The sequence below is a fragment of the Mesoplodon mirus genome (assembly GCF_964341445.2).
Source record: "Mesoplodon mirus genome assembly, chromosome: 4".
Classification (NCBI taxonomy): Eukaryota; Metazoa; Chordata; class Mammalia; order Artiodactyla; family Ziphiidae; genus Mesoplodon; species Mesoplodon mirus.
In genome coordinates, this window is record NC_138979.1 from 177070405 (window position 1) to 177092484 (window position 22080).

Consider the following 22080-nt stretch of genomic DNA (forward strand, 5'->3'; position numbering starts at 1 on the left):
ACGTACTGCAGGTTAACCACTCTAGGTAGTTAACTATCCAAATTATTTTGTTTGAAGTTTTTCATTAGCAACTGCATCTGTTCTTATTTTTTTCCCTCCAGTATGATTAGCCATCTGTTTTGTTAGAGTTCATTTTAAAGATTTTTTTCACATAATTAAATTGTAATTTCCTACTTCAAGAAAGAAATCTGAGAGTGGAAGAAACACCAGCAGCCCTTCTTTCATGCTTACATTTGCACATCAGTTGGCGTCCACCGGGAGCATCTCTCAGATGTCCCTGACATTGCACTTGAAGGGATGGCAGTTGGAAGGGGGGCTGGAGGGGCTCCTGGTGGTGTCAGAGGAGTGTCCCTCAGGATAGACATTGTCCTGTAGCCCCCCGAACTCTCTATCACTTCACCCATTAATTAGTCCAGACTCTTAATGTTAGAGAAGTCCAACTCAGTCTGGTTTAAGCCAAAGGGCCCGTAGTGGCAGATTCACTGAGAGAATCTACCTTCAGGCAAGCTCAACACGGGGCTCAAATGGTTACAGGACCCTGGGACGTCTCTCAGCAAGGTTTTCCCTGTATTGGCTTCATCCTCTGGCAGCTTGCCAAGACGACCACCAGCCATCTAGGCTTACCTCCCATCGGATTAACCAGTGTACAAGTGGTGCCTCTGGCCGAGTTAAGGGTCGCACTCGGCTGCGTGTAACAGAAAAGTCGTGTGACAAAGCCTTCACCTCAAAGGATTTATTTTTATCACATAAGAAGGCCTGAGATGAGGGAGTCTTGTAGCTCTGTCATACCATTGGTGTCCCATTTCTGTTCTTCCATCCTTAGCAGGTGACTTTTGTCTTCAAGGTTGCCAAGTGGCTCCTGTGGCTTGTATGTTCACATTCCAGGCAGGAACAAGGAGGAAGGACGCAGGGCAGGAGACACGTGTCACTAAGCCTGTCTCTTCTTATCAGGAAGATAGTCACCTTCCTGGAAACCCTACCACGTAGACATCTTACATCTCATTGTCCAGAACTGTCCATGGCCACTCCTACCTGCCAGGAAGCCTAGGAAATGAAGGTTTTTAGCTAGGAACCTACTGTCCAAAGCAAAATAGGGTTCTGTTAGTAAGGAGGAAGGGATAATGGATATTACAGACAGTGATTCCCAGCAGAATCCACTCATGGATCTCTAAATGGGTTGTCCATCCAACCCCAAACCCATGTAAACCACTCAATGGCAAGGGTTGTTGATTTGTCCACTGGTGGATTCTCAGTACCTAGACCAGTGCCTAGCGCCGATAATGAACACACTGAGTATTTATGGAATGCATGATTAGCCAAGCTGGACTCAACACACCCACCCATAGAGCTAGGAAGTAGAGTCAGCCCTCCAAACCACATGGCTGATGTGGAATGGAGGGTTGGTTCCCTAAAGGAACATTAGCATGCTGTTACCAGGAGCGGGGCATGGATGCTAGGCAGATAAGAACAACGAATGCCTTGCACAACCCAGCATTGCTCGGGCTAGCCAATTCTTAGAGATAACAAACTACCCATCCAGAAGTACACTTTTCATGTGCAGACTACCCCGTCTGGAGCTCAGTACTCTGAATCGCTGGCCTCTGTCTGGCTCTCGCACTCCAGGAGGTACCAGTCCTTTGTCCTGATCACTGCAGGGTCAGTACCAGACGACTGGAGACAGCCCCTGTCCCCCAGAGCCCACTGAAACTGATCAAATCAGCCAGTCCTAGGCCCGCTCACCCTGCCTTGCATTTGCTTGTGGAAACCACAATAATCATTTCGGTGTCTGGTGTCTTACGGTGCCTCATTAAACAACGGAGATGCTGAAGACAGGTGGAAGGTGTGGGTGGGGTGGGGTGGGGCACAGCATGATCACTGTGAAAGTTTTCCACGCTTGGACCATGACGCACAGTAATAAATACCTTACACACGCACACAGGTATCTACAAAAAGGAAACAAGGGCTTCCCTGGTGGCGCAGTGGTTGAGAGTCCGCCTGCCGATGCAGGGGACACGGGTTCGTGCCCCGATCCCGGAAGATCCCACATGCCGCGGAGCGGCTGGGCCCGCGAGCCATGGCCGCGGAGCCTGTGTGTCCGGAGCCTGTGCTCCGCAACGGGAGAGGCCACAGCAGTGAGAGGCCCGCGTACAGCAAAAAAAAAAAAAAAAAAAAAAAAAAAGGAAACAAGTCTTCAGAATAGTATTTAACTCGTTTACCGTAACTCTAATACTTTTTTTTTTTTTTTCCTTTTCAAGGAAATGCCAGTTGCCACCCACTTAATTGATTTCACAGTCCGCTAATGGGTCTCATCTAACAGCTGGAAAACACAGCCATAGAGCAGGTCTGGTGGAGCATTGTTTCTTAGGAAGCAATGGTGGGCCATGAGGCTTGCCAGCTGGGTGGGACCATTTCAGGGCAGATGTCCAAACCAGATTCAAAACCCATGCTAGACAAACAGACAAACATTAGCTTCATTTTGGTGTCTGTGAAAATAAATTACCCTTCTGCTGTGGCATTTGTATATATCTGCAAAGGCGCTCCTGAGCATGTAAGTGTCCAGGGTTACAGTTCCTCAAAGTGGATTTTTCCTTTACATACAGTGTTTTAGGTCAATTCTGGAGATGCCTTAGGCCTTCCCTGGCGGCCTGGATGAATGGGGATGTGGGCTGAAATTTTGGACAGACTAATCAGGTAGGAAAACTTTCTGCTGTTTCTGCAAGGATTACAAGGTGCAGAAAGGTATATGTAGAGGAAGATCTGGGAAGACAGCTGTTTCTCTAGAGGTAGCATCGAGGATGAATACATGAATGGATTTGCTGATTTCTAGCTAACCATATTCTCCTGATTCGTTATTATAAACAGGCTGGGTTTTGTTTTTTTCTTAGCAAATATGTTTTTAGTGACTTAGAAAGATTCAAGCACAGATTTACAGAGCTAAAACTACTACTGCCAGCCTACTTTGCAATTTCTTTTATTTTTATTGAGCTATAATTTATAAACCATAAAATTCATACTAATAAAGTATACAATTCAGTGTTTTTCAGTATGTTCACAAAGTTGTGCAACATCAGCACCATATAATTTCAGAAAATTTTCATTACCCCGAAAAGAAACTTCATACCCCTGAGCAATCACTCCCCACCATTCTCCACCTCCCCCATCTCCTGGCAACCACCAGTCTACTTTCTGTCTCTATGGATTTGCCTAGTCTAGACATTTCATATAAATGGAATCCTATAATATGTGACCTTTTGTGTCTGGCTTCTTTCATTTTGCACAGTGTTTTCTAGGTTCATCCATGTAGCATGTATCAATACTTCATTCCTTTTTTATGAGTGAAAATTCCATTGTATTTATATACTACATTTTGTTTATCCATTTATAAGTTGATGGGTATTTAGGTTGTTTCCACTTTGGGGCTATTATGAATAATGCTGCTATGAACATTTGAGTACAGGTTTTTGTGGGACATATTGAGGAACTGCCAAACTATTTTCCAAGAGGCTGGACCATTTTACATTTCCACCAGCAGGGTATAAGGGTGCCTATTCTCCCACATCTTCACCAATACTTGTTATTATTTATCTTTTTTATTATCGTTATAATTGTGGGTCTGAAGTAGTTTTGACTTGCATTTTCCTAATGACTAAAGATGATGAGCAACTTTTCACATGCTCATTGGCCATTTGTATATTTTCTTTGGAGAACTGTCTATTCAAATCCCTTGCCCATTTTTATTTTTATTTTTTATTTTTAACTTTTTTTTTTTTTTTTTTTGGCTGCACCATGAGGCTTGCAGGATCTTAGTTCCCCAACCAGGGATCGAACCTGGGCCCCTGACAGTGAAAGCGCCGAGTCCTGACCACTGGACCACCAGGGAGTTCCCCCTTTGCCCAGTTTTAAAATTGGGATTTTTTTTTATTTGTTGAGTTATTAGTTCTTTATATATTCTTTTTTTTTTAAATTTTATTTATTTATTTATTTATTTTTGGCTGTGTTGGGTCTTCGTTGCTGCGTGCGGGCTTTCTCTAGTTGCGGCGAGCAGGGGCTACTCTTCGTTGTGGTGCACGGGCTTTTCACTGCAGTGTCTTCTCTTGTTGCAGAGCACGGGCTCTAGGCGCATGGGCTTCAGTAGTTGTGGCACGTGGGCTCAGTAGTTGTGGCTTGTGGGTTCTAGAGCGCAGGCTCAGTAGCTGTGGCACACGGTCTTAGTTGCTCCGTGGCATGTGGGATCTTCCCGGACCAGGGCTCGAACCCGTGTCCCCTGCATTGGCAGGCGGATTCTTAACCACTGCGCCACCAGGGAGGTCCTCTTTATATATTCTGAACACTAGATATTTTGAGTTAATTTTTGTATATGGTATGAGGTAGGGGTCCAATTTCATTCTTTTGCATATCTGTATACAGTTGTCCCAACACAATTTGCTAAAAAAATTACTATTTCCCTATTGACTTGTTTTGACACTGTTGTTAAATATCAATTCACCTTAAATGTATGGGTTTATTTCTGGACTGTACATTCTGTTTCATTGTTCTATATATCCTTAGGCCAGTAGCACATGCTCTTGATTACTGTAGCTTTGTAAGTAAGTTTTAAATTCAGAGCATGTAAGTTTTCCAACTTCATTATTTTTTCAAGATTGGTTTGGCTATTCTGGGTCTCTTGCATTACCATATGAATAATTAGAATTAGCTCATCAGTTTCTGCAAAAATGTTAGCTGGGATTTTAGTAGGGATGGCATTGAATCTGTAGATCAGTTTGGGGAGTATTTCCATCCTAACAATATTAAGTCTTTTAATCCATGCACAAGATGTCTTTCCATGTATTTATGTCTTCTTTAATTTCCTTCAACAATGTTTGTTAGTTTTCAGCATACTAATCTTCTGTTGTATTTATTCCTATGTATTCTATGTATTTTTTTTCTTTTTGATGCTATTGTAAATGGAAATTGTTTTCTTAATTTCATGTTTTTGATGTTCATTGTTAGTATATAGAAATACAACTGAATTTTGCATATTGATCTTGTATCTTGCAGCTTGGCTGAATTTGTTTCTTAGTTCTAACAGTTTGTGTGTGTGTGTGTGTGTGTGTGTGTGTGTGTGTGTGTGTATTCCTTAGAATGTTCTCTATACAAGATCATACCATCTACAATTAGGGATAGTTTTATGTCTTCCTTTACAATCTGAATGACTTTTACTTATTTTCCTTGTCTACTGTTCCTGGCTCAAACCTCCAAAACAATGTTGAATAGAAATGATAAGAGCAGTTATCCTCATCTTGTTGAAGGCTTTCAGCCTTTCACCATTACGTATGATGTTAGCTGTGGGGTTTTTATCAGGCTAAGGAAATTTTCTATTCCTAGTTTGTTAAGGGTGTTGGATTTTGTCAAATGACTTTTTTGCCTCAATTGAGATGATCGTGCCATTTTGTCCTTTATTCTATTAATGTGGTGTATTGCATTGATTGAATTTCATATGTCAAACCAACCTTACATTCCTGGGATAAATCCCCCTTGGTCGTGGTGTATAATCCTTTTTATGTGTTGCTGGATTCAGTTTGCCGGAATTTTGTTAAGGATTTTTGCATTCGTATTCATAAGGAATATTGGTCTGTAGTGTTGTTTTCTCTTGATGTCTGGGTTTGGTATCAGGGTATTACTGGCTTCATAGAGCAAATCAGGAAATGTTCTCTCCTTCTTTATCTTTTGGAAGAGTTTTATGAAGGACTCATGCTAATTATTCTTTAAACATTCGGTGGAAATACCCATGAAACCATCTGGTCCTGGCTTTACTTTAAAGGAAGCTTTTCTGATTACTGTTTCAGTCTCTTGTTATATGTCTATTCAGATTTTCTATTTCTTTTTGAGTCACTTTTGGTAGTTTCTGTCTTTGTGGGGTTTTTTTCTGTTTCACCTAGGTTATCTAATTTGTTGGCACACTGTTGTTCATAGTATTCCTTAATAATTCTTTTTATTTCTGTAAGGTCCTTAGTGGAGTCCCTCTTTCATTCCTGATGTTAGTAATCTGAGTCTTCTCACTTTTTTTCTTGGTCAGTCTAGCTAAAGGTTTGTCAATTTTGTTGATCTTTTTAAGAACCAACTTTTAGTTTACTTGATTCTGGGTTTTGTTTTGTTTTTCTATTTCACTTACTTCTACTTCAATCTTGATTATTTTCTTTCTACTTTTTTTGAACTTAATTGGCTCTTTTTGTTTCTTAGGGTAGAAAGTTAGGTCATTGATTTAAGTTCTTTCCTCCTTTTTCATATAGGAATTTACAACTGTAAATTTCTCTCTAAGCACTGCTTTCACTGCATTCCATAAGTTTTGGTATGTTATGTTTTCATTTTCATTCATCTCAAAGTATTTTCTAATTTCCCTTGTGATTTCCTCTTTGACCCATTGGTTGTTTAGGAATGTGTTATTTAATATCTACATATTTGTAAATCTTCCAGTTTTCCTTCTGTTACTGCTTTCTAATTTCTTTCCAACGTGGAATGGTTGTAGAATATACTTTGCATGATTGAAATCCTTTTAGATTTATTGGTTCTCGTTTTATGACCTAACATATTGTCTATCCTGTAGAATGTTCCATGTGAACTTGAAAAGAAGGTATATTCGTAAACAAATAAAGCAAGAGCAGAAAACAAATAAAGCAAGAAGGGCTTCCCTGGTGGCGCAGTGGCTGAGAATCCGCCTGCCGATGCAGGGAACGTGGGTTCACGCCCCAGTCTGGGAAGATCCCACATGCCGCGGAGCGGCTGGGCCCTGAGCCCAGCCCTGGGCCCTGAGGCCGCTGAGCCTGCGCATCCGGAGCCTGTGCTCCGCAACGGGAGAGGCCACAACAGTGAGAGGCCCACGTACCGCAAAAAATAATAATAATAATAATAAATAAATAAATAAAGCAAGAAAAGAAGGTGTATTCTTCTTGAATGTATATATTAATGTTTTTCATCAGATTTGGAAAGTTTTTGAGCCTGAGTTCTTCAAGTATTCTTCCTGCCCCGTTTTCTCTCTCTCTTTCTGATCCTCCCATTATGCATATGTTGGCATGTTGGATGGTGTGCCACAGGTCTTTGAGGCACAGTTCATTTTTATTTACTCTTTTTCTGTTCCTGATACTAGATAATCTCAGTTCACCTATCTCCAAGGTCACTGATGTTTTTCTTCTTCCTTTTCAGATTTGCTATTGAGCCCCTCTAGTAAAATATTCAGTTTAGTTATTTCACTTCTTAATTCCAGACTTTCTGTCAGCTCTTTTTTATAAGTTTTACTTCTTTATTAATATTCTCTGATGAGAAATCATTCTCATACTTGCCTTTTGTTTTTGAGACATTTTTAAAACTTCTTTGTGCATATTTTAAAATAGCTGATTTAAAGCCTTTGTCCAGTAAATCCAATATCTGGAATTCCTCAGACATGGTTTCTAGTAACTGCTTGTTTTCCATGTATAAGCCATACATTCTTGTTTCTGTGCATGTCTCTTAATTTTTGTTGTTGAAACTAGACATTTAAAATAATATATTTATTAATCTTTTCCTCCCTTTATGAATTGTTAAATAAAAATACCAATGAAAAACTTAAAAATAAATAAATAAAATAATATAATGTGGAAGAAGAAGAAGAAGAAATCACATCCTTCCCCTTTCCCAGGACTATTTGTTGTTGCTTTATGGTTGTTGTTGCTTGTTTGGTGACTTTTCTAATTCTGTAAAATCTATATTCTTTGTTGCCTGACCACTGAAATATCTGTGAGGTTAGCCTAAGGTCATCTAATGATTGCACAGAGATTTCTTTAGATGCCTGGGTGGAAACAAGTCTCCCAGTCTTTGCTGATGGGCTCTGTGTGTGTTTGGGGGCACGCCTTTAACACCCAGGCAGGCAGTTTACAACTCCACCTTGGCCTTTACTTCTTGTTTTCTCAGAGTCGCAGTTGTAGGCAGAAGTGAAAGCTTAGGACGTTCTCAAGTCTTTCCTGAGCCTGAAAATAACCCTGGGAACAGCCCTATGCATGCTCATGGACTTTCAGATTCCCAGAACTATGTGGGAACTTTTCCAGGCCCTCTATGGATATCTCATTACCAGCTTTTCCTTTTAAGCTTTTTCATTAACCTATTGTTTGTCCATCTGTTGTCCACCACCTCAGGCTGCACAGTTTTCCACAAGTGCCCCTGACTGTTTTCAACAAATGCCCTCAAGGAAAAGGCTCTTCATACTGGGTGAGCTCTGATTCAGGTAAAATAAAGACAGCCTTGAAAGTGGGGTCTTCCAGGAAACCAGCAGACAGGTCAGATAATGCCAGTCCTCTGAGAATGGACTTGGAAGGAGCTCTAATCCTGTCCTACCCTTTCTGGTGGATGCCAGGCTACTGGTTTTTCAAAGCTACTCCAAAGCTGATGAAAGGGAATGAAAACAGGGCAAGTTAAAATTTTATATAAAGTTCACTGTTCTTACTAATACCCAACCAATTTTCTTAAATAAATACTCCCTGGATTGCCACAAGGCTTTGGTTAATTTCCAGAGTCCTAAAACAAGTTGAGGGACTTTCCTGGTGGCTCAGTGGTTAAGAATCCGCCTGCCAATGCAGGGGACACGGGTTCGAGCCCTGGTCCAGGAAGACCCCACTTGCTGCGGAGCAACTAAGCCCGTGTGCCGCAACTACTGAGCCTGCGCTCTAGAGCCCGTGAGCCACAACTACTGAAGCCCACGTGCCACAACTACTGAAGCCCATGCGCCACAACTACTAAGCTTGTGCTCTAGAGCCCACGAGCCACGACTACTGAGCCCACGTGCCACACCTACTGAAGCCCACATGCCTAGAGCCCATGCTCTGCAACGAGAAGCCACTGCAATGAGAAGCCCGTGCACCGCAATGAAGAGTAGCCCCCGCTCACTGCAAATAGAGAAAGCCCATGTGCAGCAACAAAGACCCAATGCAGCCAAGAATAAATAAAATAAATAAATTTTAAAATAAATAAAATAAAACAAGTTGACTGACCATTTTTGCTAGTGTTCTCATTGCTTTTATGGAGGAGAGAATTTTCAGAGGTCCTTCCTCCACCATTTCATTGGCATCACCCACAGCCTATTTTGAGCTTGCATGTGCTCAAAATACCCAGTGACTTATTAAGGACACTATGCTTGCACTCAGTGGCTTTTGAGGCCACTTCTCCTCTGTTGAATTGTTTGCGGATTCCCTTGGTAGGGGCCAGCAGGGTCATGCCTGCCAGCAGGACACCACATTTTAGTCTTGCCTCTGCCACTGGCTCTGTGACCTTGGAGCAAAGGAGCTGAGAGTTCCAGAGCACCTGCTGTGCCAGGCTCTTTGCGCTGGCTGTTTTATGTGCATTGTATCATGTCATTTTTGCAAGAACCAAGAAAGAGATAATGTTCCCATTTAACAGGTGAAGAAACTACTAAGATGCAAAATGCTTAGCACTCTGCCTGCTACACAAAGCAACCATTCCCTGCATCAACTATTGTGCTGTTGTTACTTACAGCTGTTATTGTCAGAGGAGGAAGTGGAGTTGAGAGGATTGCTCAAGGTCATTTGAATTCCAGCCCAGGTCTGACTCCGAAGCCTAGCCGTGTATTCCGCATCCCCATTCCAGCTGGCCTGTGCAAATCTGTTTCAGCTCTGGGTCTCACTTTCCTCATCTTGTCAAATAAAGGATTTGGACTGACAGAGGTTATTCAATCAACAAACACTTAACTGTCTTGCTAAGATCGCTTCCAGGTTGACAGTATGAAGGTGTGTGGTTCTGTGAAGCCCGTTGCTAGGAGTCACATTCGTAGCATTCTCTTGTTTGGCTTAAAAAAATAAACCGACGGGTAGACTGGCGGGTGTGTAACCCAGTGTGCGTTTCTCTCCTCCTCCCTTCTGGCTCCGCCCCAACCCTCTGCAGAGGCAAGAGGGGACAAAGCCAAGTGGGTGTTGACCTGGCCACTCATCTTCCTCCTGTGCATCACCATCCCCAACTGCAGCAAGCCCCGCTGGGAGAAGTTCTTCATGCTCACCTTCATCCTTGCCACGCTGTGGATCGCTGTCTTCTCCTACCTGATGGTGTGGCTGGTGAGTGGCAGAAGTGGGGGTGGACCGTACGGACAGCTCCTGCCTGGCACCTGCCGGCGGTGGGAGAGCTGGTGTCAAGAGCACGCTCAGACGCCGCTGTGCCACCTTCGGCAAGTCGCCCACCTTAACAGACCTTGGCTTATTTCTCAGTAGGAAGGGGTTTCAGCAGAAGTGCGTGGTGCTGTGCTGTGCATCAGAGATACCCAGATGGACACAGCATGGTCCGTGGTGGCCATAGGAGGCAGACGAACCTTCACACGAACAGCCTGGGACACGCCGCCCTGGTGTGATGGAAGAGGCATATGGGGGTGGTGGGGAGTCTCTGTAAGAAGCTCTGGAGGGCTAATCACTAGGCTCCCTTCCTTTTCAGTATCCAAAGGGGAATGTGATGGAGACTGGAGTCAATGGGAGACAAACACAAGGCAGCCCTTTCCATGCCCCCTGCCAAGGGATGCTCCTCTCCCCTTTCTCTGTCCAGGCACAGATACAAACTTTACGTAGACTCTTCTAGTCCTTATAGCCACCCGATGGGGCAAGCCGTTTTATTATGCCAGTTTTACAGATGAGCAAGCTCAGGCCTAGAGACTCAGTCATTTGCCCAATTAGTTACACAATTGGCGACCATTGCACAATGAGTCACATAGCTAGTAAGTTCTAGAGTTGGGGTTAGAAGCCAGATATCGGTCTCCGGAGTCCAGGATCTCGACCACTCTCCTGAACGGCCTCTCAGTCTGTTACTGGAATCTTCAGGTGCCATTTGGACTAAAGATTTTCAGGGAGAGAGGCTTTGGCGTAGCTGGTCTGGCCACACGTGACCGCTCCCTGTAAAAACCTTTTGCTGGCTGGGCAGGGCCAAGCAGGAACCCCTTCCGCCTCGCTCTGCATCACCCTGTGGGGTCCCTCCTCTTCCCCTCCCCTCACCAGGGGAGCCCAGGAACAAGGAGAGAAATAGGTACAGGACGTCTGCCTTTCTATTGGGAAGCGCACCTGTCAGCCACTCATGCCTCAGTGGTATACGCATGTAGCCACTTCACTCTCGTTCTAACACCTGATGTCCCCTCACACCTAGCACACAGGGCAAGGTTGTCTTGCTTTCAGAGACACAGGGGCCCCCTTGCCCTTAACCCCAGGGAAGCAGTTTGGTGGGGAAAGAAGAGCCGTGGGGTCACATGGGAATGGATGTGAATCCTGGTTCTCCCCGTGTGAGCCGTGAAACCTGGGTAGGTGACTCAGCTTCCATGAGCCATGGTCGCCCCCTCTACGAAATGGACTGGTTATTGGGAGAATGAAAGGTCTCTGTTCAGGCATCAGGTCTGATCTCGCAGCACAGCAAATTGATCATAACTGTAAATATCAGCCATATTCACCATGAGATGCAGCCAACACTCTGCTTCCACGCTTGTTCAGATAGAGGTTTAAACCCCCTTAGGTGCTGGCGTGTGTGCGCATGTGTGTGTGTGTGCACGTGTGTGTGTGCGTGCATGTGCTCGTGCCTGTGTGTGTGTTTGGGAAGAAGAGTTGGAAATAGCTACTATCCAAACCCCCCAGAAAAGGATGGCAATCAGACATAATGAAAACTGGCCTCAAAATGAACTGAATTTGCAAACTTAAATTTTTCTGAATAGGGTTAAAGGTCAGCCCCTCTTTACATTTGATAAAAGGGTCCAGCGATTTCTCTTACTAAAGTGCATTCCCCAAACGACATTGCTAGTGAGAAAAATATTTCATGACATTTGAGTGGGTGTGAGAATTAGGGAAGATCAAATTAATGAATGTTTGAAATCTGTTTCTTCTCTAGTTAATGAAAACAACAGTCTTAGGAAATCAGTTCCACTCATTAGCAGTGAGGTGGGACATTTAATAACACTCCCATCCCCCCAACCTGGACTTACAAACCCCACTCTCACTTCTTAAAGCAGACTCTTGGCAGTGGCTTGGTGGGAGGTACAGGAACCACCTTGCTGGGGCACACTTACCTGCGGTTTTGAACTTCAGCTAGCCTCAGTTTGAGGTGATTGAACGGCTTCCACAGTAGAAAATGGTAAAGACAACAGTGCCACATTAGTCTGATTTCTACCGAAGAAAGATGTGCCTGCCTGGGGGCCATGCTTTACTTTCCTCATGTCCTGATGGGGGCGCCAGGAAGCAGTGACGTCTCACCTGCCCACACCCTTCCCCAGCCACCCTTCACATCTCTCACCCCCAACGCTTTGTGGAAAACCATTCTTGAGTGTCAGTGTCAAAAGGGGGAGACCTCCAAAATGGGTCATCCTGTCCAGCACCTTTGCCCAACTGGGGAGGTGAAAACCAAAGAGGAGGCGTGACTTCCACAAGGTCCGGCAGATGGTCAGCCCAGCTCTGGACTCGCCTCTGCTTCCCTTTCTGAAGCCCAAGCATCAGGAGGGCTCAGAGAGCCCAGGGCTGGAGTCCAAGGCAAAGCCACACTCACGTAGCATCTCTGGTCCTGAACACTTGGAGAGTGTGCACACACACGAAACCTTCCTTCTGTCCTTCCAGCCTCCGGCTTCTTAGCCATGTAGTTCAGTAATTTAAGAAAAAACAAAAAAGGAAGCATCCCCAGTATTGCCAGATAACCCAATCTCCTATACTTATGACATCTGGCATCACCCATTAAAAAACATGTCAACCACAGCCCGGCCAGTCTTGTGGAGACCTCCTTCACGGCCAGCATGGGTTAAGCATTGATGGATCGATCAGCTGTGTGGCTTTGGTGTCCTCAGTGTCTCTCTTCTTTCACAGCCCAGGGCAGGCCAGTCAGTGTGTTCTCTGCTCCGCACCTGGTGATGCTGAGCTGAGCACTGTTTTGAGGGTAGAGCATCTTCAAACCCATCTGCAAAGCTTTGTCCTAGGAGGGGCATCATTTTAGTCAATGAGCTCTGACTACATTCCAGGGCTGAGCTTTGCCCTTAGAAAGCACACTTCATCTGGGTCTGATCACCCTCATTTTCTCTGCCCCCATAGAATGCAAGACGAGTGATAGAAAGAGAAAGGAAACATACATCTATGAATGTCTTGCACAGACCAGGCACTGTCACCTCATATTTTCTCACTTAATCCTCATTTAAAAGTCCATTTTACAGATGAGGGAGCTGAGGCTCAGAGAAGCAAACCAGCTTATCCTAAGTCACCCAACCATTTGCTGGGATTGGAGCCATCAGCCAAGATGCGAACAACCCTAAGAGATGCCACTGTTCCCGTTTTCTAGATGGGGAGGTGAGCCAGGACTAATGGGCGTTTTGAATGGGGTTGTCCAGGTACTTTCTAGGGCTTTCCATCTGGCTGCTGCTCAGGGCCCAACCACCTCCCAAGTGTCAGGCATTTATTAGAGGACTGTGTGACCATGCCTCAACATCCTTAAAAGCCTGCGAATCCTTTGATCCAACGGTTCTATTTCTTGGAACTTATCCTAAGGATATAGTAAGATGAGATCCCAGAGAAGTTCACACAAGACAGCATGACGGCGAGGTTGGAGCACAGGCTTCAGAGTTGGAAAGACTTGGCCTGGGATCCCTGCTTTACTGCTCCCCGGCTTCATGCCCACCAGCATTGTAACTTAACTTCTCTGATCCTCATTTCCCTGGGCATAATAACAGTGCCTCTCTCACCAGTGGGTGGTGAATAATAAAGAGCACCTGAGATTGTGAAAGTAAAACACCTGGAGAGGACCTGGTACACAGTAGGTGCTCATTAAATGTTACTTGTTACCATACAGTGACATTGTAAGAGTAAAAACAGAAACCCCTTCCATATTCACCAGTGACGGGTTGGTGAAAACTTTAAAGCCATGCAATGGAATCCATGCATCAGTTTAAAATAATGTTGTAGATGAGTATTTGAGTTGGAAAGATATTCGCGATGTATTATTACGTGTAATAAATAGCTGCAAAATATAGGTTGGTGCTATAATCTGATTTTATTTTCTGTCTAGTACACACACCAAAAAGAAGGTCAAGGTATATTCTAAAGCAGGGGTTTTCAAATGTGATTCCCAGACCAGCAGCCTCAGGGTCCCAACCACCTGGGAACTAGTTAGGAATGCAGATTCCTGGGCTTCACCCCAGACCTCCTGAATCAGAAACTCTGGGGGTGAGACCTGGAAATCTTATTTTAACCAGCTCACCAGAGAATTTCCTACATGTTCAAATTTGAGAATCATGGGCTGATGCAAATTGTTAATAGTGGTTGTCTGAGGGTCTTGAGAAATGGTAGGTGATTTTTACTTTCATTTTACTTTATTTTCTAAACTTTTTAAAACAGTAAACACGTATTACATAATCTGGAAAAAAGAACACGCAAAAGATGGTTTTAAAATAAAACCGTATTCCAGATTTTTCTGTTGGATATAGCAGTACTGTGTATAAGTTAAAAACACTCAGATGTAAGCACACTTTCCAGGGGTGCTCCTCTGTGAGTTGATATTTCCCCCCACTCTTCTGCAGGTGACTATTATTGGATACACCCTTGGAATCCCTGATGTCATCATGGGCATTACTTTCCTTGCAGCAGGCACAAGCGTTCCAGACTGCATGGCCAGCTTAATTGTGACGAGACAAGGTATGGATCACGCCTCAGCCCTGACAGCAGTCAGCATCACCTTGCGGGCCCCTACCCCCAGCCCGAGTTGCAGTTCGTGGCTGTCATGACTGGCAATCCTTACATCCTGCTATGAAGGAAACGGTGACAACTGGAAAGCATCATGTATTAGATTCCATCCATGGAGAGAATACTACCAAGATCAACTCCTCCAGACCTCTAGAAGCATTTGTGTGGAGTTGTATAAAAATGGACTTGTTCTGGGAGTTCCCTGGTGGCCTAGTGGTTAGGGTTCCAGGCTTTCAATGCTGGAACTGAGATCCCACAAGCTGCGCCGCGCGGCCAAAGAATAAAAAAAAAAGGATGAACTTGTTCCGGCATCACCAATGTGAGATTGAGCGGAGCTGGAGCCCAGACTTTTTATAGCAAATGCAATAGTAATGAGAAATATTCTGATCCCGGGAAAGTCAAGCGGGGACATCCTGTATCTCCAACCATTTTCCAATTCTCCTTCAGAATTCTAGACCTTATGTAATGTTATGGTTTGCTTGGCGATTTTTCTTTGGAACTAAGTGCCATGGGGTAAGCAAGGTGAGGAATACCAGTATGCTCTTTTTTTTTTTTTTTCTTTTTGCGGTACGCGGACCCCTCACCGCCGTGGCCTCTCCCATTGCAGAGCCCAGGCTCTGGACGCGCAAGCTCAGCGGCCATGGCTCACGGGCCCAGCTGCTCCGCAGCATGTGGGATCTTCCCGGACTGGGGCACGAACCCGTGTCCCCTGCATCGGCAGGCAGACTCTCAACCACTGCGCCACCAGGGAAGCCCCACCAGTATGCTCTTTGATGGCAGAACAAAAGAGCTGTAAAGAGCCAGGCTTCCTTTACCACTCCCTTTCTACCCGTGAGATAGCATCCAAGCCTGGACCTCCACAGATCTTCCTCTGTAGATGGAAATTGGAAAGTATGGGGGGCAGGATGGGCGAATAATGGAGTGGAATCTCAGAGGAGACAGGAGAGGAGAGCAGTGTCCAGAGAGAAACTTGGTTTGGAAAGAAGGAAGAAGTTTTATTTCTTCAAGATAAAAGAAAGGGTTGATTAGTTGGTCAGTCAGTCCTGAGAAAGCACGAATTGAGGGGAAGGGAAGGGTGGGGGTATGTTTGGCAGTAGGCTGGAGCCTTGTGGAAAATGGGGACAGTTGGGAACAGCAGCTGAAGGGTTTGGAATTGAATTGAGTGACCTTTGAGGTGAGTGTATTCATTTCCCAGGGCTGTCATAACAAAAGTACCCCAACTGGGTGGCTTAAAACAACAGAAATGGATTCTCTCACAGATCTGGAGGCTAGAAGTCCAAACTCAAGATGTTGGCAGGACCGTACTCTCTCTGAAGGTTCTAGGGAGGATCCTTCCTTGTTCTCTCCCAGCTTCCAGTGGTTGCCAGGAATCCTTGGCTTGTGGCTGCATCCGTCCAGTCTCTGCTTGTGTCTTCATGTGGTATAATTCCCTCTGTGTGTGTTTGTCCAAACTTCCTCCTTATAAGGACACCAGTCATTGGATTAGGTCCCACCCTAATTCATTATGACCTCATTTTATTTATTTATTTGTTTGTTTGTTTGTTTGTTTGTTTAGCTAGCTAGCAGTACACGGGCCTCTCACTGTTGTGGCCTCTCCCGTTGCTGAGCACAGGCTCCAGATGCACAGGCTCAGTGGCCATGGCTCACGGGCCCAGCCACTCCGTGGCATGTGGGAACCTCCCGGACCGGGGCACGAACCCGTGTCCCCTGCACGGGCAGGCAGACTCTCAACCACTGCGCCACCAGGGAAGCCCTATGACCTCATTTTAACTGGATCACATCTACAAAGACTTTATTTGCAAATAAGGTCACATTCACAGGTTTCGGGTGGACATGAGGGTGGGGCACTCTTCAACCCAGTACGATGAGTAAAAGGAAAGCCGATGAGCGCCTAGGGCCTGTCCGATGTTCGCTGGCATGAACTTGGGTGGGATTCCGACATGAATTTGAGGTCACACCAGCTCCAGCAGCACAGAGGAGAGATCCCAAGTTCATCCAGAGCTGGGGTTGGCTGGGTGGACACAGTGGAAGGTCAAGGAGGCAAAAGAACGTGCCATTTAAACAGCTGGCCTTGGAGTCCAAGCTAGTGGGTTGGGGGTGGGGGTCATGATTCTAGAAGATTCGGGGCTTGGAGGGGAGGGTCCCAGTGAGGTCAGAGGGGCTCTGTAGGAACAAGGACAGGTGGGGACATCATCTCAGAGTGGCTCCTGTGAGATGTAGAACGCAGAAACAGGAGGGGTGAGGCGGGGGCGGGAGTGTATGGTTGTCGTGAGGGTGATGCTGACGTGATTGGCAGAGTGTCCAGCAGACCAGGTTAAAGCCTGGACAGATTCTTTATGGTGGAGGATACAGAAACCTCTGTTCGGAGTCCATCACACAGGGCAGGAGCCGTGCGGTGAGCTCCAACACAGAGGCCCTGCATCCTGGGCTCCCTGAAGGCTCACAGCCCAGAGCGTGGTCCAGGCCGGCAGCATCGGCTTGAGAGACATGCAGACTCTCAGGCCCCGTCCCAGCCCCACTGAATCAGAGTCTGCTTTTTTTTTTAAATAATTTTTATAACTTTATTATTTTTTTAATTTATTTTAATTTTGGCTGCGTTGGGTCCTCGTTGCTGCGAACGGGCTTTCTTTTAGTTGCGGCGAGGGGGGTCTACTCTTCGTTGCGGTGCACGGGCTTTTCATTGCGATGGCTTCTCTTGTTGCAGAGCACGGGCTGTAGGCGCGCGGCCTTCAGTAGTTGTGGCTCGCGGACTTCAGTAGTTGTGGCTCACAGGCTTCAGTAGTTGTGGCTCGCAGGCTCTAGAGCACAGGCTCAGTAGTTGTGGCGCACAAGTGTGGCGCACAGGCTTAGTTGCTCTGCAGCATGTGGGATCTTCCCGGACCAGGGCTCGAACCCGTGTCCCCTGCATTGGCAGGCGGATTCTTAACCACTGTGCAGCCAGGGAAGCCCCCAGAGTCTGCTTTTTAGCAAGACCCCCAGTGAGTCGTGTGCTCTTGAAGTTTGAGAAGCGCTGCCGTAAGATTCCTCAGAGGGCAGTGCCTGCACAGAGCAGGCAGTCAAACCTGAGAAGCTCTCCTCTCTCTTCTCCCAAACCTGGGCATCTTTGTGCCTCCTGACCCATCTGGCTAGTGCCTGCCTCCTCACCAGGGGCAACTAGCTGGTCCAAAACAGTTGCTGCTCGTTCCTGTTTCACAAAATCCTGGGAGACTGGAAGGCAGGTTTCCCAGAGGTACCGCCCCCCAATAGGACTCAGCTGCCGAGATTTTGAAGGCACTCAGATCAGTGCCCAGGCAGGGAGGGAGGGAGCTGTGAGGCCCTTGAGGGAGGCATTATGTCCTGGAGGTCAGCGGAGGCAGGAGGAAGTGGCCTGGCTGTACTAGGGGGGCAGGAAGTCAGGTGGAGGTGAGGCAGTCGTCCAGACGCTCTTCTGAGTCTGTGAGCTTCTCAGCGACCAAGGCAGTTTTATGGGCACAGGCATGTGTGTTTCAGGCTTGTTCATTCCACGGACGTTTGTTTGTGGCCAGATTATGACAGTCGTGTCCATTTAGGGCTAAGGGGCCCGGTGAAAACAGGCTCAGCCAGCATGAGTCTTATTTGTAAAAGTTTGTTTACTAACTTTTGATACCTCTCACATTATTAAGTTCCTAAGACTGTGTGGCTTTCATGAGACTGGACAGTGGGGCAGGAGAGGGAAGATGGTGACACAGTCCCTCACCTCTAAGATGCTTCTAGTCTGGTTGGGGGGAAAGAGTTCACTCTTGGGCATAAAACCTGATGCCCTGTCATCCAGGTCAAGGCCGTGGTGCCATCACCTGGGTCACAAGTATACATTGAGGGTGAGGCCCCTTCCCTCCCAGAGCACCTGGGAGGCTCAAATAAGAAGCACATAGTGGGTCCTTCCAAAACACCGGCTGACACCCCTGGCAGGAGGAATAATGAAGGGCTCTGGATTAGTTTCCTAGGTCGGCCGTAACTACCACAAACTGGGAGACAGGAAAACAGAAACTGACTGCCCCACAGTCTTGGAGGTTAGAAGTCCGAGATCAAGGTGTCAGAAGAGTTGATTCTTTCTGTCTGTTCCAGGCCTCTCTCCTTGGCTTGCAGATGGCTGTCTTCATGTTCAGATGGAGTGCTCCCTGTGTGCATGCCTGTGCCCTAACATCCCCTTTTAATGAAAACACCAGTCATATTGGATTAGGATCCACCCTAAGGACCTCATTTTAACTTGATTACCCCGGAAGGACCCTGTCTCCGGATAAGGTCACATTCTGAGGTATTGGGGGTTAGTACCCCAACATGTGAATCTTGGGGGGGTCACAATTCAACCCACTACAGGCCTCAAATGTAAGACTTCATGAAGGGAGTAGATCTTAGTCCTCATTAAAAGGTTTTAGAAATGTGGGGTCCATGAGGAAGGACTTCCTTTCTAAGGAATAACACTGATGGAAATGGGAAGGAACAGGGGTTTCCAGCGACCTGCTCTTGATGCCTGACATGTTGATTGTCCCCTGCAGGCCTTGGTGACATGGCAGTCTCTAACACCATAGGAAGCAACGTGTTTGACATCCTCGTGGGACTCGGCATACCGTGGGGACTGCAGACCATGGTTATTAATTATGGATCCACGGTAAGTTTGTCTTGCTTCCTTAGTGAGATGACGCCAGGCACATGTGCTTTACAGGGAGTGATAGTGGTGTTGGCCCTGTGCCAGCCAAGGGCTGCAGGGGATGCACTGCCCCCTTCTCCTTGGCACGCTGGCAGCCACTTTGTGCAAAGGCGTCCCGGGCAGCCTGGGCAGTGCCTGCAGGAGGCAGCCCGTGTTTGCCCTGCACTCACGGGTGCTTCGGCCCCATGCATCTGCCCACTGGCACGCCTCTCCCCTCCTAGTTCATTTCCTCAGATGAGCAGAGACCTGAATCCATGGCCACGTGCTCACCGTGAACACCCACCTGTGGCTTCCAGATAAGGGAGCGGATAAGCCCGAGCACACTGGGCTTCCAGAACGGATGGGGGCCTGAACAGCCCAGAGGTTCAGGGCATGTGTGTTTGTTTTTCCAGGTGAAGATCAACAGCCGGGGTCTGGTCTACTCCGTGGTGTTGCTGCTGGGCTCCGTTGCTCTCACCGTGAGTTTTTGCAATTCCAAACTAGAAGCCTCACACATACATCATTTCCTCTGATTGTGCACAGTCTCTGAATCCCCTCCCCCTTCCCCTTGGCAGTGAGGGGTAAAGCAGTAAAAACATATAAATTCACAGATACCCCCCAGAAACAGTTTCTGCCGAGAATGTTGGCACCAAACACTGTGCTTTTCCCTGAGCCACTAAGAAGTCCCCAGAGGAAGTGAGTTACGTTTCCTCTCTTCCTGCTGCCCGGTCTGTCTCCTCTCACTAGTGCAGTAGGAGACAAGTCCTCCCCCAGCCCATGTGAGCTGACATGGGGGCCTGATGGTCAGGTCTCGGGGCTGGCACAGCGTGATACTGAGGTCTCCTCACTCCACATGCGCCACACTGTGCTAACTCTACCTCTGCTTACTTTATTCCATCCTTACAAGCACCTGATGATATTCTACTTTGCAGAAGTAATCAAGGCTCGGGGGTTAAGTAACTTGCCCAAGGTCACAGGGATAGGAAATGACAAAGATGGGATTTGAATCCACACCGGTCTGTCTCTAAGGACCCATGGCATTGCTCTGATGAGGTAACTCTGATCCAACCCTTAGGAGGCCTCAATTCAGGGATAAGAAAGAAGGCTGTAAAAGGACAGGTGGGCAAGAACATGGAAAGAGGATGTGCTCCAACCCCATCTCCCAAACACACACACATACACACACACACACACACACATACACACACACACACAAAATAGAAAGAGGTGGTGCAAGCAGAAGTTTGCCAGATGTGGGCCAGCGGGAGCCTTGGAAGTTTTGCTGAAGAAGGCTGAGGATGCCAAGTTCTGAAGCAAAGGGAAGACCCAGTGAAAGTCCCTGGTTGTCACTACAGAAGGCCCGGGAGGGCATGTGCATCCCCAGGAAGTGGTGTACGTGTCCCGGCAGAGCCGGTGGCCTGAGGCCAGCTGCTGTGTGTGCCTGGAGTCTGCACCCTTTCATTAGACAAGCGTAAAGCCTGCAGGGCTCATTCTGATCAAACCAAGGATCTACCGGCAGCACCCCTCCGCTCTTGCCCACCTTTTGCAGAAAGTCCTGGGGTTCATCGTTTGTGTGTAGTTTTCCAATAAAAGTACCTTTTGGAGTATTTCTCTGCCCCCAAGCCCAACACTCACACTCTCTCCTTCCAGGTCCTCGGCATCCATCTGAACAAATGGAGGCTGGACCGGAAGCTGGGGATCTACGTGCTGGTCCTCTACGCCATCTTCTTGTGCTTCTCCATAATGATAGAGTTTAACGTCTTTACCTTTGTCAACTTGCCGATGTGCCAAGAAGGCGATTAAAGCGGAGCCACTGCCCCCTGCCCGGGAGCTCTGCTGGACACTCCGGCGCTGGCGTCCTCCTTCTCCTCCCCTCCCCCACCACGAGTCTCTCCTGCATCGGCAGCCACCGTCTGTTCTTTCGTGCACGGGAAGGAAGAGCCATCGTGGCCTTTGTATGGTCGCGGGCCAGGCTGCTGGGCATCCTCCCCGCTCCTGGGAGTTCTGCCCCACAAAAGGCAAGATTCAGGGGTCGCTGTTTGAGCAGCTTCGCAGCCCTCTGAGCCACCAGCCATGGGGACATGGCATGTGTCTCCTCTTTTGGACGCTTGGATCACAAGGACTTCTGTGTGCTGGTTGTCCTGTCGCACTGCGGCCTTGGAAATGAGTCAGGCGGTGAACAGAGGGTCTCCTGTGGCAATGCAGAATAGAAGTGTTGTTCTCAAGGGTCCCCTCTGGGCCAGAGAGTGTGGGTTCCTTGGGCAGCGTGTGCTACTAAGAGCCTCTGAATCCTGCTGGAGGCCCCTTCGGTTTGGAGGGAGCAAGACTCAACTTGTTGGGAGTTTGGGGCTGTGACGGCAAATGCTCCAACCCTTTTTCTGAAAACATTGGAAGAATGGAAACAGTTGTTCACAGCAGAAGAGAGAAAACGAGTGAATATTCTTATCACTTTCATTGATGCATTCAGAGAATGAGCAGTGAAACGTTAAAAATAAAATGTTCGCTATACATCTTCATACTTGAAAAATAGCATTCCATACAGAGAACCTTGATGGGGACCAAAAAGGTAACGCTTATGGAAAACAAATCCTATGTATATCGTGTTGCACTGACACTAAGATGTTTGATTTGGAACATAGAAAAGAGCGGAAGACTAACATCTAAACGGGTGCTAACTCAGAGACACGGTGGAGATGGTCGCTTACAGCCATTCATTCCAGACCTCCTGTGGCATGGGACGCG

General features: G+C 46.8%; 1 protein-coding gene across 2 annotated transcripts in view; it reads left to right on the top strand.

The window, feature by feature from the left end:
- SLC24A4 (solute carrier family 24 member 4) overlaps window positions 1-21141 on the top strand; it is a gene marked incomplete at both ends in the record, with an annotated part of 174623 nt that extends 153482 nt beyond the window's left edge. For both annotated transcript variants that reach the window (XM_082618319.1, XM_082618320.1), the window contains 5 exons: window positions 9904-10070; window positions 14531-14645; window positions 19208-19320; window positions 19752-19817; window positions 20989-21141. In XM_082618319.1, the coding sequence (XP_082474445.1) occupies window positions 9904-10070; window positions 14531-14645; window positions 19208-19320; window positions 19752-19817; window positions 20989-21141 (614 nt within the window). The remainder of the gene's footprint in view (window positions 1-9903; window positions 10071-14530; window positions 14646-19207; window positions 19321-19751; window positions 19818-20988) is intronic.
- Between the last annotated feature and the right edge of the window lie 939 nt (window positions 21142-22080).